Genomic DNA, 17,825 nt, shown 5'->3' with positions numbered 1-17,825 from the left:
GGCAGCCGAGCACCGGGCGGGCGGCGCGCGGCGGTCTCCGGGGTAACGGCGGCACCGGCGGCGGCCCGGGACCGGGACCGGGACCGGGACCGGGGGGCTGAGGCCGGCACCGGGGACCCGGGGCCGCGCCTCATGGCCGCGCGCGACCGTGACGCGATCTCTTGGTACCAGAAGAAGGTGAGTGCGGCGCGGCGGGCGCGGGCGCGGGCCCGGCCGCCGCCTCAGCCCGGTCTCCTTGCAGGTCGGGGCCTACGACCAGCAGATATGGGAGAAGGCCATCGAGCAGACCGAGATGAAGGTAACGGCGGCGGCCCCCTCGCCGTGAGGGGAGCGGGGGGTGTGTGTGTGGGGGGGGGGGTGGGGAGCGCTGACGGGCCTTTGTTTTCGGCTCCGCAGGGCTTCAAAAACAAGCCGAAAAAGAAGGGGCACATCCAGCCCGACCTGATCGACGTGGATCTCATCCGAGGTGAGGTGAGGGGGTGCCCCCGAGGGGAGCTGGGGGCCGGCTGCTGAGGGTCTGCCTCCTGCTAGGGGCCTTCTGCGGCCCCCGGGGGAAGGCCGCGGGCAGGGGCAGGAGGAGCTCGGCAGGGGCAACGTGAGGGCTGGGGGGCACAGAGCTCGTTGGAAGGGGAGCAGCAGGGTGTGGGTGGGGTGGGGACCTGCTTTTGGGCACACCTGCCTACCCTGCACAGGCTGGGAGGTCGGGCTGGCTCCCCTTCAGATGGCGGCACCCCGGCAGAGCTTGGCCTTGGCCAAAGAGGAAGTCACAAGTAAGAAAATTCTTGTAGTTCACCTATAATAACTTGTTTATTTTTCCTTGAATGTCGAGGTTCTACGTTTGCCAAAGCTAAGCCTGAGATCCCTTGGACGTCACTAACTAGGAAGGGAATTGTGAGAGTTGTGTTTTTCCCACTGTTCAGCCAGTGGTGGATACAGGTCACTTCCCAGCGTATTTTTATGTGGCTCCTGGTGCTCTACCTTATGCAAGGTAAGGAGTAGCGGTAGGCTGTGCCACAATCTTTTTTTTTCTGCAAGGAACCTGATACTCTTCCATAGTCCATAATAAAAAAATAAGGATCCTATAATTTACTTGTCTGAGCACTGCCTGCAGACGCAGGGCGAAGCTTTACCCTCAGTGTGTTCGTGGGTTCCATGCTCCCGCGCTTTCAGGTGATGGGCTAACTTCTTGTGCTGTGTTTGCTCTGCCCTGTCTTGCTGATGAGGCACTGGATCAAAACTCAAGAGCCACACTGAGTCCACAACTGCCTTCTTTCCTGTGGAACCTTAGCCAGCTGTGCTTTGGCATTCTGCCTTTTGGGGAGGTTGTGGTGGTATTTCACTGGTGTGTACAGGACAGTGGAAGGTGGGGTAATCATCTAGGTGAGAAGAGTTTTGAATTTTACTTTTGTTATACTGAGGCACCCCTCTTCAGACAGCTTGTTTGTACTTACAACTCTGAGCTGCAGTGGTCTGCACCAGATGTGGATTTGATGTAGGAACATTTAGGTAAGAAGTCTTTGGTGTTGCACAGATCTGTTTGGAAAAACATGCTTGGTCCTTTCTGACAGTAAAATCTATTAATTTAGGCAGCCTTGTACTATCTGTTGGGCATTAACATTTTAACCAGTGAAATCGCAAGTAAATGCTTCTCTGCAGTTCCGCTGTCATCCAGTAGCTGATTGTTTATGCTGTTCTTGATTTGTCCTTTGAAGTGATCTTTCAGCTTCCTTTTTCTCTTTGTCCAGTATTTATTCTATACTGTTTACAGTACAGTAGTATTTGCAGAAGTTATAATACAGAGTAAAAATAAGTAGTTAAGACAGAAGTAAAAACTGGGTCATGCTTTTGCATTTGATACAATTTTCTCTTTTTCAGTCATAGCAGTTGTATTGTATTTCATGATACCTGTGGTGAATGCAAGCGAAGTCATGGGACCTATGTGCCTTATGTTACTCATGGGAACTGTTCACTGTCAAATAGTGTCCACACAGATCAGCAAAACTTCGGGAAACAATGGACTCAGCAGGCGGAGGAGGTGAGAGAGGTAATGGGTTTATTTGTTGGGATCAGAGCATATGATGGATTGCTCATGGGAGAATTTAACGAGTAAATATTTTCTCTTCTGTTTTTATGTCAATGTTATTTAACTGCAAACGTAAAAAGGAATATTTTCTGTCTTGCATGTAATCTTCTCATAACAAAGACAAATGCTGCAAGGTTACCAGGCTGTGATAGGTCTGCTGTAGTTGACATTTGGGTCTTCTTTTCCTAAGGCACCCTCAAGGTTTTGCAAACCAAACCGGTGTCCTGCTTTGGTTTTAACTATACCAGATCGCTGATGTTTATTGAGAAGAGGCGAATGATGATGGATATGACTGGTGGATTCATTGCTGGCAATTTTCTTTGCATGTGGGAAATGTTACAGGTCATCTGCTAGGTATTTAACTGTTAGGAGCGTTACTCAGTGCAAATGCAACTGTAATATATCTGAACAGAGAATTAGGGGTGTGGTTAGATTTTTGCTACCATTAGATTTCTACAGTAAAGATTCTATCTAGATTTTTGTCTGTTGTATCGTTTTCAATTCCTTTGCTAGTGACACTGATGTCTTGTGTATGCATAAATTCTGCTTATCCACGTAAAATTTATTCTATTTGGAAATAAGCCTCCTGTCAGCATGACTCATGTAAAATAGCATCTAAAATGCTATTCAAATCTGATTCAGATCTTTTAAGAAATACCTAAAACTAGCTTGCTATGCAAATTGAATTCTCCTTTTATTTCTTCTAATCAGGAAATTACGCAAATCTGTGGGTGTTGATGGGAACAGCGGGTCTTCTCCTGAGAAAGCCAGTAAAGAACAGCAGTCGGAATCTGCATCCGTTCTTAACAGTTTATTTGGCATGCTGTTCCGAAGGAGGTATGTGATCTTCGCTGGGTTTGGTGTGTTTGTAACGACACTGTGTGAACAATTCGATATTTGGAAAATGAATACAAAACGTGTGCTGTCACTGATGTCCCCAGGGTCTGCCAGCTTTGGAGCTAAGAGCATGCTTGGTATTGTAGGAGTCTTTATTATGTCCTTATTAGGAGATTGTATTATATCTCACACTGTAGCTGAAATTAAGTGGTAGATGGGTTGCAGAAAGTGACAGAGCTTATTTTTATTTATCAGATAAGTAACAATTCTTGAATGTGTATTCTCAAATTATATTACAATTTTACCTAATATTCAGAAGCAATTGTGTCTTCTAGTTAAGGTTGCTCGAATAGTCATGCCACTACACTGTCTTACTTTTTCTCTAAAAATAACCTGGGGAAAAAGGGGGATGGATTGTTTGGGATATTATTTCATTGCCTTTTATTGTTTTCTCAAGCGAGTTTCCAGATGAGTTTTCAATTGACAGATCCTTTTCCTTGATGCAGACTTCTTGCCTTCTGAGTTGCCCTTAGCTAGTTTTTTGAATAAGAAAATATTTCCCTCTTGATTTAGAAGTTTACAGTTACAAAAATGGTGAAAGTGAAGCAGATTTAAGTCTCTTCAACAGAATCAGGCCACAAAGAGCCTGTCAGAAGAAGACAGTTATGTATTCCCTCAACTATTGTTTAATGTTGTACCTGCATGGCAAGTGACAAGAGACCTTGATGTTTTCCTCAAAGAACTTTTCTCTGACATAAAAGCACTTAATTTTGTTTTCGCTCACAGGGTCAGAAGAATAAAGACGGTAGCTGAGAAAGGGACTGAGACAGAAAATGGTGTGAATGCTGTGAATAATGGCATTAAGCACAGACATGCCAGATCTGAATACAGGCTGTTGAACTTGAAAGAGAAAAATAAACTTTCCGATGCAGAAAAGAGCCATCAGGTACTGGCAAGAAACATCCATTTGCAGTGGCAAGTTTCAGTACTTTCTGTGTGTGCCCAAAAGTTTCTTGGTACTTAAGTGTATGGATGGATCCAATTCAAGGTACTCTCTTTCTCAACAAATCGTTGCTTACAGGAAACCTAAAAACCCTTTCTGCTTCTGGACTGAACAGTTGACATGTTGCTAATTTTCACTGTAAGCACCTTTTCATGTGTCTCTTACAATAGTCAAGTGTGTTAATCACAGACAGTCCTGGAAAATGTCTGTTTTACCTAACTGCTTATTTCGTTATAAGATTTCTGATCATAAGCTGCTCAGTTAAGGATTACTGCTGATAATTATTAAAAATAAATAAATTAGAAATTTTCAAAAGCAGTTCTGTAAAACATTTTCCTTGCAAACAGTTCTCACGTTATCCTCTGGAAGACTGAAGATAGGGAAATGAAGACCGAAATGTCTCTTGGGGGTGGGAGAGACTAAGTTAAGGCATCGTGATTGCTGTTTAAAGCTCTAAAACAAGAAGCTTTGTGGAGTTACTTTTGAGGCTCCTCTGGGTCAGTAAGGTGTTACCTCCAATATGAAGAACATAGATTAGAATTTGTTCAGAACAAATTTCTTCAGCCCTACAGGACTGTAGTACTGTGCGGTTCCAACTTCTCTGTTTCTAGGCATTTGGAGATAAGAGATTACTCTGTATCGTGGCGTAGCAGCAGCACTGGCTCTGAACCTGCGGTTTGATGCGATTCAGGTTGGTCCTTTTGGTGCCTTCATCTTATTTTCTGCATTTCCAGGATGATTGCACCAACAGAGATGGTATTTCTGATGACCTTTCAAGTGAGGAGGATGCTGAAGCAATGGCACAAAGGATCTTACTATGCCAGAATGCAGAAGGGGCTTCCAGTGACAATAGCTATGAAGAGCAGAAAAGGCCTCTCATTTCTCTGAACCAGGCTGTCTCACAGGTACTCATGTTGAATTTAAGCCATTTTCCACGCAACTTTCTGCTATGGATCATGGGTTGTTTTTCCTTTGTTTTTGGCAGGTCAAGGAAGCCCTTAAAGGTGCCAGAGACTCTGATAGTGTCGTGGAATCTGAACTGGAGTCCACAATATATAGTCAGGTACGGTGGTAAATTCAGAGGCTTAACTTATCTGAGCCTGACCAGTGCGGGGATATCCCTCCCATCAGAACAGACCATTATTAAATAATAGTGCTTCAGCATCTTCAGGTATAACGTGTGGCCTCCCTACATGCGTGTTTGCAGCTTTGTGGACTTCATTCACAATTGTGACTATTCTATTTTGTTTAACAACAGCAAAAAAAAAAAAAAAATCATTCTACTAGCAGCACATTATGGTCCCAGCTGCCTTGAATTGCTTGTATTGAAGGCCTGGTGTTTGGGAGGCAGCACTGTGTTGTAGCTTTTATGCTAATAAATTCTGATTCTTGAAGAAATACTTTATTCTCATATACTCATTCACTTAATTACTTGTTTATCTTCCTGACCCACTGCTCCCACTATCTAAAAATAAAATATAGATAACATGTATGGATATAAATATTTAAATTAATAAAATCTTAACATAGATTATGCAGAAACCAGAAAAACTTTGCATTAGAATTAGTGGAATCAGCCATGGAAGCTGATTTGTCTGATTGCTTGGAGAGGGGAATGCAGCTTGGGTGTGGGGCTGTACTGTGTAAATTTTGTTCGTCTTCAAAGGACTCAAGATCCTGCATTAGCGTGGGATCCCGGAGCTGTAGCGTGACCCGGAGAGACTCGGAAAGTACCCGCCAGGACTCTGAGACAGAAGACATGCTTTGGGATGATCTGCTTCACGGCCCAGAGTGCCGCTCATCCTGCACCAGTGACAGTGAGGAAGTGACTGTGAAAGGTACCAGGCGAGACCTGAAGGAAGATGTTTTCCAGCAGGTTTGTTGTTTTGCATGCAGTAGAGAGTACTATGAAAGGTTTTTTTTTCTTCTTCTTCAATTCAGCTACTCCCTCCCTCCCTCCCCCCCTCCTCATTTGTCTGCCCAAATAATACAAAAGATGCATCTGAATGCTGTTGGTATAATGTAAGCAACCTACTGCTGGATGAACCCATTCTGTCAGCTGTGCTAATCACACAGAAGACTAGAATGATCTAAACAGGATCAATGAACTTCCCCCCACTATCATCTAGACTACTGCTAATCTCAAAGTGTTTCACTCAAAGACAACTTTGGAATCCCCTTTCAATCTAAATACTCAATAGTAAAATTAATTATTTAGTAGTGAGACAAAAATGCATTATATGCCTGTTGTGTTCTTTTTTCTTTTATAGAACCATTTGTTTTGGCTTCAGAATACAAGTCCAGCATCTGCAAAAGTGAGTGCACTGATCTGGGAAGGGAATGACTGTAAGAAGGTGGACATGTCCGTGCTGGAGATCAGTGGAATTATCATGAGCAGGGTAAGAGAGCTGTAAAGCATTTCAATCTTTCTCCCTTACACTTTAAAAAAACAACAAAAACTGAAAATAGCTACACTGGCAACCATGGAATGAGGCATAAAACTTGGTCCTCCCACAGCTGCAAATACAGTTGTCCTAAATGTACTTAGGAATTGCATAAACCAAAATTTATCAAGTCTTGGCAAAGACTGGTGAGCATTTTTTGTTTTGTTTTTAATGTGCAGTGTTTGGACTGAAATGGGTGGAACTTTATGCTCTGTCCTTTGAGGCAGAGGGGAAAATGAGTGCTCAATTAAATTAATGCTGCCACAGCAGCGTATGTTTCCTTTGATGCAAAAAACCTGGTTGATCACGCTGTTTTTGTTCCTGCTTGCCAGGTTAATGCCTACCAGCAGGGAGTGGGGTATCAAATGCTGGGAAACATCATCACCATTGGATTAGCATTCCTGCCATTCCTCTACAGACTCTTCCGCACAGATAACCTGGAGCAGTTGTGCTCGTTTTCTCTAATGGAGCTTTTGCACATCTTTTGTGGAGCACCTGCTAGCATCCCCGTCATTGTTTTGTCTGCCATCAACTTCCTTGAACGTCTTTGCTTAACCTGGATGTTTTTCTTCATGATGTGTGTAGCTGAGAGAACGTACAAACAGGTATGCTTAAATATGTTGAAACTAAAATATTTCATGAACCAGCTCAGTACCCTGAGCTGGTGGAAGGGGATGGGGAGCAGGATGTGGCCCTCATTATCCATGAAGAACTGGTTGGTGACCTGCTACGGCACTTAGATGTGCACAAGTCGATGGGGCCGGATGGGATCCACCCAAGGGTACTGAGGGAACTGGCAGAGGAGCTGGCCAAGCCACTGTCCATCATTTATCAACAGTCCTGGCTATCGGGGGAGGTGCCAATCGACTGGCGGCTAGCAAACGTGACGCCCATCTACAAGAAGGGCCGGAGGGCAGACCCGGGAAACTACAGGCCTGTCAGTTTGACCTCAGTGCCAGGAAAGCTCATGGAGCAGATCCTCCTGAGAGTCATCATGCAGCACTTGAAGGGGAAGCAGGCGATCAGGCCCAGTCAGCATGGCTTTATGAAAGGCAGGTCATGCCTGACGAACCTGATCTCCTTCTATGACAGAGTGACGCGCTGGGTGGATGAGGGAAAGGCTGTGGATGTGGTCTACCTTGACTTCAGCAAGGCTTTTGACACTGTTTCCCACAGCATTCTCCTCAAGAAACTGGCTGCTCTTGGCTTGGACTGGCGCACGCTTTGTTGGGTTAGAAACTGGCTGGATAGCCGGGCCCAAAGAGTCGTGGTGAATGGAGCCAAGTCCAGTTGGAGGCCAGTCACTAGTGGCGTCCCCCAGGGCTCGGTGCTGGGGCCGGTCCTCTTTAATATCTTCATCGATGATCTGGACGAGGGCATCGAGTGCACCCTCAGTAAGTTCGCAGATGACACCAAGTTAGGTGCGTGTGTCGATCTGCTTGAGGGTAGGAAAGCTCTGCAGGAGGATCTGGATAGGCTGCACCGATGGGCTGAGGTCAACTGCATGAAGTTCAACAAGGCCAAGTGCCGGGTCCTGCACCTGGGGCGCAATAACCCCAAGCAGAGCTACAGACTGGGAGAGGAATGGTTGGAAAGCTGCCAGGCAGAGAAGGACCTGGGAGTGATGGTGGATAGTCGGCTGAATATGAGCCAGCAGTGTGCTCAGGTGGCCAAGAAGGCCAACAGCATCCTGGCTTGTATCAGGAACAGCGTGACCAGCAGGGCTAGGGAGGTGATCGTCCCCCTGTACTCAGCTCTGGTGAGGCCGCACCTCGAGTACTGTGTTCAGTTTTGGGCCCCTCGCTACAAGAAGGACATGGAGGTGCTTGAGCGGGTCCAGAGAAGGGCAACGAAGCTGGTGAGGGGCCTGGAGAACAAGTCCTACGAGGAGAGGCTGAGGGAGCTGGGCTTGTTCAGCCTGGAGAAGAGGAGGCTCAGGGGCGACCTTATCGCTCTTTTTAGGTACCTCAAGGGAGGCTGTAGCGAGGTGGGGGTTGGCCTGTTCTCCCACGTGCCTGGTGACAGGACGAGGGGGAATGGGCTTAAGTTGAGCCAGGGGAGTTTTAGGTTAGATGTTAGGAAGAACTTCTTCACTGAAAGGGTTGTGAGGCACTGGAACAGGCTGCCCAGGGAAGTGGTGGAGTCACCATCCCTGGAAGTCTTCAAAAGACGTTTAGATGTAGAGCTTAGGGATATGGTTTAGTGGAGGGCTGTTAGCGTTAGGTTGGAGGTTGGACTCGATGACCTTTAGGTCTCTTCCAACCTAGGAAATTCTGTGATTCTGTGATTCTGTAAAATATTTCATGAACCGTGGAGCAGTGGGTCTTCCAAAACCATGCTACAAATTATAAGACAATGGCAAGACAAACATGTCTCAACAAGCAGAAGTGTTGAATCTGTTAAGATGTGTGAGAAACTTAGGTAGGTGAGTCTGGTAAGACTCTTTATTTATCAGACATAAGCTTGTTGATACACTTGCTACTTAGGAAAAAGCATACTTAGCATTAGAGAGTTGGCGACATCACATTCAGTTCTGTCATAACTGGGCAATAGCTTTGTCCAAATGGTTCTAAATATTGCATGCTGTGAAGAACGTCATCATTTGCTGGCTTTGTGGCTACCCCTGTGTAGCATCAGCAGTTCTACCTCTGCCGCGCACAAGATGAACAAATGTCTGAGAGGTCACGCAACAAGACCCTGCAGTTAGGTTTTCCCAGAGTGCTGTAAAGCTAAGGCTTTCTGCCAGTTACTGCTAAGCAAACCCTAGCAATGATTTTCCTTGGTATGTTTTATTATTTTCTAATTTATGTTTTTGTGTGTTTTTAATTTGCAGAGGTTTTTATTTGCCAAGCTTTTTAGTCACATTACATCTGCTCGGAAAGCTAGGAAATATGAAATTCCTCACTTCAGACTTAAGAAGGTAGAAAACATTAAAATCTGGTTATCCCTTCGTTCCTATCTAAAGGTGAGTTCTAATCCAAGAATGGGTGCGTTTGGTTACTACAGTGAGTGTAAATGAAGTCTCTAGGTACGTTACAGGTCTCTGCAGATCCTACATCCAAACCTTAGACCTGACTCAGTGTCTTTATTTCTGCAGAGGCGAGGCCCCCAGCGATCTGTGGATGTTGTTGTATCATCCATCTTTTTACTGGCTCTTTCAATTGCTTTTATATGCTGTGCCCAGGTGAGATTTTTTTTAAAGTAGTTAAAAAAAATATTACATATATATATATATTTTGCAGAACCTATTTAATGCTTGCATTGTAGCTGTTGGTCTCCAAAATAGTATGGGGAATGGAGTTCTGCATTTTTAAAAACTTTGTGATGTGTAGTTGGTTATAGACGTTCATTCTCTACTTTTGTGGTGGAAAGCTTGGATTTTGTATAATTTAGATTTCAGGACAAAGGCTTTTTGCACAAAATAAAGGACTCTGCCTAAGCACTTCATGTGTTCACAGGACATTTTATTTAAGAGGGCTGATTGCAGCACCATCTTTAAGAACCCCTGTGGTTGAAAAGCAGATCAGTAACTATTACACCTTTTAATTCTTCACTAAACCTTCTGTTACAGTAAGTAGTATTAATACAGGAGCTCTTTCTTGGTTTCTTTGGTTTTCGCAAGAGATCAATTAAGTTTTTTAGGAAAATTCTTAATATCATGAAGATGCAGTTGTGATGGAAATAGGACTGATGATCAGTAGATACTGACTTTCACTGCTGTGATTGCTTTTGTAAGCCACAGGTTACTGGAGAAAGCAATGACAGTCCCCATCCTGCTGTAATAGACCTGATGAATAAATGCACTCCTAGGAAAGGCAGAATCAGCTTAGCATGGCTATGGTGGTCTAAGGCTGTGCGACAAGCACACACAAGGAAAGACATTTAATTACTAGTTAACTGGAAAGAGGGAGGAAAAAGAAAGTATAAGCTTTCTGGCTAACACATCTTTTTCTTGGTGGAAAGAAAAAAAAAGCAAATGCCAAGCTAAAACAAGGTTGTAAACAAGGTTTTTTACTTTAACCTTGTTACATGAATGCATTATACTTCAAAGGAAAAAGCATCAGTCACTCCAGAGCATGGATATCTGTTCAGAAGAGGAACGAGGGCAAGGCTTTTGCACCTCTCCAAAGAATAGGCATGTTAGTTGTTACTGATGTAGATGTTTTTGTTTTCAATACAGGTCCTGAAGGGTCACAAAACATTTCTGAATGCAGCTTACAACTGGGAGTTCTTAATCTGGGAGGCAGCACTTCTCCTCTTTTTACTACGCCTAGGATCCTTGGGATCTGAAACCAACAAGAAATACAGCAATATTTCCATCTTGCTTACTGAGCAGGTACATCCATGCATGTTCTCCCTTTGGCTTTATGCCATTTTTGGATAAAACTATTGCTTTTCAAACCATCTTAAAAAAATACCGGAATCAAATTTTAAAATTTAAAACCCAACATTTGTGCTGCACTGCAATAAAGCAGTATAACTACAGCTACAGAGGGACAAGCTGGTAAACATAAGACCGCCTTAGATTTTAAAGTTTTAAATTATTTTTGGCTGGGCATTAACACATTTGCCATGTCAATCAGGAAAATAATGATATAGCACTGTTAAAGTCCTCTGTCTGTAGATGTCATCACTTGTTTAGGAGTGAGATTGCAAAAATGACTCTAATTTTTCCAAAGCCAGAACTTGTTTGGGGGCTAGTGTTGGAATATTAATCTCTAGTCTGTAATGTTTATGTCACAGATAAACTTATACCTGAAGATGGAGAAGAAGCCAAACAAGAAAGAACAGCTGTCTCTAGTAAACAATGTTTTGAAACTCTCTACAAAGCTACTGAAGGTAAGTTCATCTCCCTCAAAACAGGTGGTTGCTCAGCTTTATGCAAACAGTGGCTAATGACAGTGACCATGTGGTTTTGCGCTTTCCAGTTCCATTGTCTTTTGATTAGATAAGTTAGGTTTCGCAAAGGGAGTTTGACTGTGCTTCGACAACAGTGGTTTAAGCTCTAGTAATACAAGATTCATGTAGCTAATTATGTTGCAAACATTTGACTAACATCGGCTTGCTACAATTTAGAATGTCATTGTCCTTCAGCAACTTCAAAGTGGAAATTTCTTGTTGACAGGAACAGGGTAGCTATTTGAAAAGAAAGGGCATAGTCTAAAAGCCACCTAGAACAGTCTAGACAAATTTTGCAGCCTGTTGCATCACACTGTTGTTATGAAGCTAGTATTTCTACAAAGGAGGTTTTTTCAGGTCCAGGATGGCTGTTAGAAAACATCTGTGCGGGAAGGCCTGAAATCCATATTGGGAATTTTTACATGAATGTATAAGTAAGGCTACAGAGGCAGCACAGTGTCTTCCAGAAAGCCAATATTAAGCTAAAAAGCAGATTAATTGCTTCAAGTATGGGCTAACTAATGACACGTTGTGGGTTGTGTTGTGTTTTGTTTCTTTTCTCTTTCTTTCTCTTACTGTAGGAATTAGATACCCCATTTAGGCTGTATGGGCTGACCATGAACCCATTAATCTACAATATAACACGTGTTGTAATACTTTCTGCTGTCTCAGGTGTTGTAAGTGATCTGCTAGGATTCAATATCAGAGTAAGTATAATTCCCACATAAAGAAGAAAACTCTTGGGCATGTGGGTGTGTCACCCTTACACCACTGAAGGGGAATTTGGCACCCAAGCAAAAAGACTTGGTTTGAATTAGGCTCCCTCTGCTTGGTAGTTCAGAGACGGGACCATCTTGAGTCAAGCTCTACCTCCCTGAACGAGCTCGTGGCATGGGGTGGGGGAAGGACAGCCCTTAAGTTTCAGCCCTGTTCAGGCCTGCTTAAAGCCAGTAGTCAGAACCCTCAGTTCTGTTTTCAGTGCAGGATGGGTGAAGGAAAGGGGAGTCTTACCTGTAGATGAAAAGCATTCAGCCCGGTGGCTTTCAGGGCTATACTCATTCTCAACATCTCTTCTCAGTTATGGAAGATTAAACCCTGAGCTGACCAAACATCAGCACTCAGCCATCTGCTCCACCAGGACAGACCAGAGACCAGTGGCTTGGGCAGAAAGCAGAGGCGCGCTCACACTACAGAAAGATGTAACCGCCGAGGGCTTCAACAGTCTCAGCGTATGTACTGAACGTTGTTCCTCTGCTGTACTGTTCTGTAACTCTACTGGGCTTATTAGTTATCTTATGGCAAACACATGTACAACAGGATAAAGGGGGCTAAATACTAGTGGCTGAGATTGAGAATATCAGGAATTGTGTGCACCTACTGTGGGGCATCAAACACGGTAAGAGTCATGGTACTGCTCTTACTGGGGTGGCGCGATGGGTGCCTTGTTTAACACCCGTCAATCCTGTGCATGAGATAAACAAAGAGGCCTCCTGGTTCAGTCTGCATCATTTCCAGAGAGCACTGGAGCTACACTGACTTCAGAACTCTGTTCAGCTAGACAATACTTAAAGGCAGTTACCTGAATGTGCTGAGGAGTATTTTTCTTAGCATCTCAGTGTGTTTTAGGCTTTGCCTCTTTATCGTGAGCTACTGCAGGATGCAGTGAAATTCAGTCCGCACAAGCTGAACGCTGCCCCTACGCTGACAGTTGTTGAGCTTGCAGCTGCATAGTAGATACAACAGATTAATACTGGGTAGCTTACATTAGGCTTACTGCAAATAAATTATTGTTTTTTTGAAAACATCAGTTACGTAAGAACAACCTTACAACACAAACAACACGTAGAACAGCTGGCAACTACAAGTATTTTGCTATGTTCGTTCCCGCTAACATCTCCGTTAGGGTTAGTCAGTGGGCAGTTAGTAGCACGTGGTATGTACAAAGGACATGCTCCTGTACCGTCTGGTGATGCACCAAACCCAGTGTTCTGTGAAGTTGCTGCAGCCGTGCACTGCACTAGTGCCTTACACTGGAATACCTAAGGAAGTGTTCTGTTGCGTGGATCAGGTCAGTGGGAGATCAGTTACAAAGACCTCACTTAAAAATAGATTGTTTAGAAAAGGCATAGGACAGAGAAAAAAAAAAGGCTATCTGTTAAACTTCCATTTTCCTTAAGTTTTGTGACCATTACCTTCAATTATATTAGCAATGGAAAAAAACCAACCAACCAACCTTCTCATAGCTTCATTCTTTCACTTAAGGAGTAAGAGGGCATGAGAATCTTGGGTAGCAAATTGTTTATAGCTATTTTCTGTACAAGGAAAGGTTGTAAGATGGAAAAGGAAATGACATTTTTATATATCAAAATGTACAAATAAACCTACAGTACAAGTATTTCATCGTAAACAATTGTTTCTACTTGACTTCATGATTTTTATATTACCTTTGTTGAACATTTGTTATTTGAACCAGGAGTCCAGAAAACTTCCAATAATAAACTGCATTTGTTTTCCAGAAGAGTATTATGTTTGTGGGTAAAATCTGGGTTATATATTTATCTGTTTAAAGTATCACACCACTGAAAGTCAGCAGACAATCTATTTTATACAGTGCAGAACCAACAAGCAACAAACTGGACTTTCTTTTTTAATATCTATATAAAAAATAATGAGCGATTTACAGGTCTCTCTCTAGTCAGAACCTCAGAAGTATGTATAAAGGTGCTGTACATTATATAAACATTTACACCCAGTACATCCATACATTGCTTAGCATTCCAAGGCCACATTGCTAAGTCATCTGATACAGTAAGTACAGATACAAGTTCTATGGAAGGAGGATTCACACACAGATAGGACAATAAATCAGGTCACATTAATATATAGAAAAAATATAGGGGTAGTTGATGACAGGGAAATAATTTCAGTGGTGCTATTTCATCTCTGTACTAAACTTCTGAATCTGTTTCTGCATTTAGTGGTTAGGGCAAGTGCATACAACAACAAAAAACAGACTCTTGTTAAGAATACATGGTTAATATCTACATAGACTAACTTTGAAGTATTAAATATTTTCACAGTCATACTCCGTAACGTGGAGTACTTGTTCATGTTATGCTACACAACAAATCAATGGATCATCCAATGTGAAGCAGCAGAGCACAGTTCAGATCTGCTTTAAAGCCCATTTAATATTCAAAGTGTTTCTTTAAAAAGCTGTTTGAGTAGTCATCTGTACTTCCAAAGAGTTCTTCAACTCAGAACTGAATCACTGTGCTTCATTACGCTTTAAAAACATTACATGTTTCAAAGCCTAAACAAGTTTGAATTTTGATGAGTAAGTAAAGCTTGGCCTTCTACACTTCTTTTTCCTTCTGCAAGCTGGACCAATACACTCCTTTTACCACTTTTTTTTTTTTCCCCAGTAATTAAAGACCTGTCACATCAGGAAATCACCTCTAAAACTATCATGGAAATAAAACCCTTCAATTTATGCAGTCTGCTGTTCTTGCAGCTATAGGTCTAATATGTCAGAAGATTCTGGTGGTAACATTCTCCAGTATTATTTTTAAAAAAATCTGTATTATAGCCCAAACAATAGATATTAAGACTCATGTACCCTGTATGTCTTACTACTCAGCACTCTTAGACACACATTTAAAATAAAATATGGGAGACCTAATACACACAGGCAGGAACTTCATTTAAGGAGCTAGTATGGCAGTTGGTTCTGTCCTAAAGATCAGTTGTTAGCTCTACAGAGGGAAAGAAAAAATCCAATTCTTAACTAGCATTAAATAATTAAAGATGTGACTTTTTAGTACACAGCACCACAATGAGGCTGAAAATAAATGCACACAATGCTTATGTTTACAAAGAATGCTAAGGAGGACATTGTGCTACATGAAACGAAAAGAATTATGCTATTTAACAGAAACCAGCATTTTCTCTGTTTTGACAGATGTTTGCAAACAGTTATTATAAGCATCCTCATGAATCAAGAAAATAAAGCAATTTTGTTGTGTTCGTAAAAGGCAAAATTACAAAACATTGATTTATGTCAAATATAATTTTTATCTACATGATTTTATATTAGGTATAAAAATTTAAGAAAAAGACATCAATTGGAACAGCATCAGTGGCTCATTTGCTGCCCTACAATTGATAGAACCAACCCACCCATCTTCTTACTGAACCAGTAAGACATGGGTATTTCCTTATGTAAACATGCAACATGCTCTTGAGAAAATACCCATTTCGACAAAACCTTGACTTTCCTGTGACTGGAATACATATGAGAAGAATTGGATTGACTGGATACAGTAGATAACTTGGCACAAGAACAAGAAGTGAGTCATGATCACATTGGCAATATAGGCATTAAATAATTTTGTTCAGAAACTCACAATACTATCTGAGAAAGCTGTAGCAGTGCAACGTTGAGAGCAGCAGAACACCGCCTTCAAAAGGACAAGGGGACAGCAGCTTATGGAGGCATTTCATTTAAGCAATCCAAAAGGTCCTTCATGCAGCTTAGATAATTTAAGAATGAATCAAATACTTTCCACCCTCTAACCAGTTTCTGAAAAATACGACAACTTTGTGTAAAGAAACAATGCTTTTAAATGATCATTATTAGAAACTTGATTACATGTTCTAAAAAAAGTGTCAGTCAAACCCGTTTTTCAGCCACACCTGCTGTATTGGTGACTTTACATGCACTTGGTACCCTCCAAGGTCCAGGAGTTATTGGTGTTTTCTTGACCGGAGAACTATTTTCAGATTTGGAAATTCCATCATCTTTGGTTTCATCAGGCAGCTCCATGTGTCGCTCTCCATGCTGTCTGTTCAGAATATCAGTCTCCTGTGCGTCGAGCCTTCTTTGTTTCTCCATGGAAAGCAGTGGAATATTGGAAAGGCTTGAAGTTTTGAATCTGCTGGAACTCAGTTCTCCAGAGTTTGACTTCCTCATTTTTTCCTCTTCGGATGTGTATCTCTTAGAGTCACTGAATGGAAGGTTGCTCTCAAATGCTGCATATTTTGTCTCTGGAGACCACCCTTCCTTCTTTCCGGAACTCTTCTGCTTCCCTTCTTTCCTTGTGACTCCTATTTTACCATTTCCACCTTTCAGTTGCTCAACAGTCATCTTATCACCACCAGTTAAGTCAGGATATTCTTGTAACTTGCAGAACACTTCTGTGTTTCCTTGCTTACTGAGATGCTTTTGAGGACTGGCACACCTGCCTTGATTTCCACTGGAACACTCTTTTTTGCTACTATTGTTCATCCCTATTTCTGTGAGTTTACTCTCACTCCTTCTGGAACTGTCAGGTTTATGTGAGAGATTGCCATAGCTTTTTTCAGGATCCCCCTTTCTAGGGCTGTGCAAACCTGTGTGATGGTGTCCCTCAGCTGCCCCTAACTTTTTTGGACTTGCAGATCTGTCTCTTCTGGTCCCTAATTCCAAACTACCTTTTGTGATTTCAAACCCAGGACTGGAGGGGAGATCCCATCTGTTATTTGTTCTCTGGGGAGAAGACAGAGGCTTCATCTCAAACTGGTTTTCAGTTAAAGTGCTTATCTTTTCAGGCACAGTGTTCTTTGCTTGTTCCAGTTTCTCAGACAGTTGAACTTTCATTAAAGCTTCTCCTGGTACTGGTAAATAACACACTTCAGATGGGGAAGCAGAATGTGAAGATGAAGATAATGGTGACTGTTCTTCATATATTACAGTTGATGAAGATGGATTATAACTATCCCAATCACCTGGAAGTAAACAGAGAGATTTGATTATTTTTTTAAGACTATTTTAGAAACGTGCGTGCTACGGAGGTATCAGGATGTTACGTGAAAGCTTCAATTTAAAAAAGATTCTGTAGTGGCATAATCTCAAAGTTTTATTTAGTCATTTTTCCATACTGCATTGTTCTACAACCTACAACAATTATAAGGAAGTGACTTTGGAAAAAGCTTCTGCTTATGCTGGCTGGATTTCTGTGGGACTGACATGGTCTTTTACAAGCATAATTTTAGAGGCTACGTAGCCAAATTGCAAAACAAATTCCTGGTCTACATTGGTTACAAGAAAATCAAATAAATGCTAAAATGTTTTTTTGCTAAAAGAAAATTGAAAATAATGAGAAGTTGAGGTTGTTCATAGCTTTACACTTTACTAATAGGAAGAGATGAAACACAAGACATGCAGATTTACCAAGTCTTTAAGGAAAACCCAAGAAAAGCACTGAAAGCCCTTAATGTTGCTCAGGTTTCACGTAGGGACACAAACTGGAGGGAGCCAAACCTGAAGAAGGAAGAGAAAAAGCCCAGAACTACATACCAAAATCACAGAGTACAGCAAGCAAGAATTTAATCAGGAATGTATGATTAACAGCAAGACAAGAGGCAAAACCTTTCCCTTCTTTACAGTCACTGATCCAGTCCCAGTTGTTTAAGCTTATCTCAGGACCTGACTTTGGCAGAGGGCTGGACCAGATGGTCTCTAGAGTTCCTGCCTGACTTTCTATATCGTGTGTTTCTGCGTAAGATTTAGGAAATTTCC

The 17,825-nt window shown here is 42.3% G+C and overlaps 2 protein-coding genes across 4 annotated transcripts in view; one reads left to right on the top strand and one right to left on the bottom strand.

Moving 5' to 3' along the window:
* The first annotated feature begins 83 nt into the window (after positions 1-83).
* Positions 84-13,661, top strand: PHTF1 (putative homeodomain transcription factor 1). Of its 2 annotated transcripts, XM_032203367.1 has the most exons (18): positions 84-177; positions 242-298; positions 397-466; positions 830-988; positions 1,876-2,035; positions 2,795-2,920; positions 3,707-3,866; positions 4,658-4,828; positions 4,909-4,986; positions 5,590-5,799; positions 6,194-6,322; positions 6,700-6,972; positions 9,201-9,332; positions 9,465-9,551; positions 10,548-10,703; positions 11,111-11,206; positions 11,848-11,973; positions 12,345-13,661. In XM_032203367.1, the coding sequence occupies exons 1-18, from the start codon at positions 133-135 to the stop codon at positions 12,363-12,365; spliced, it is 2,256 nt and encodes a 751-aa protein (XP_032059258.1). In that variant the 5' UTR covers positions 84-132; the 3' UTR covers positions 12,366-13,661. The 2 variants fall into 2 exon arrangements, with proteins under 2 accessions (XP_032059258.1, XP_032059259.1); XM_032203368.1 differs by lacking the exons at positions 84-177; positions 242-298; positions 397-466; positions 830-988 and adding an exon at positions 1,003-1,506.
* Positions 13,662-13,852: 191 nt separating this feature from the next.
* The window catches only part of MAGI3 (membrane associated guanylate kinase, WW and PDZ domain containing 3), a 61,222-nt gene continuing 57,249 nt past the window's right edge, over positions 13,853-17,825 (bottom strand). Inside the window, exons 21-22 of one of the 2 annotated variants that reach the window (XM_032203365.1) lie at positions 17,478-17,567; positions 16,969-17,032 (exon numbers count right to left, since the gene is read on the bottom strand). In XM_032203365.1, the coding sequence (XP_032059256.1) occupies positions 17,518-17,567 (50 nt within the window). In that variant the 3' untranslated portion in view covers positions 16,969-17,032; positions 17,478-17,517. Of the gene's footprint in view, positions 17,033-17,477; positions 17,568-17,825 lie in introns of both variants that reach the window. The other variant, XM_032203366.1, reaches the window with a different exon arrangement.

Source organism: Aythya fuligula, chromosome 25, assembly GCF_009819795.1.
Source record: "Aythya fuligula isolate bAytFul2 chromosome 25, bAytFul2.pri, whole genome shotgun sequence".
Lineage (NCBI taxonomy): Eukaryota > Metazoa > Chordata > Aves > Anseriformes > Anatidae > Aythya > Aythya fuligula.
Note: the sequence above shows the minus strand (reverse complement) of the source record. Positions and strands in the feature narration are given on the sequence as shown.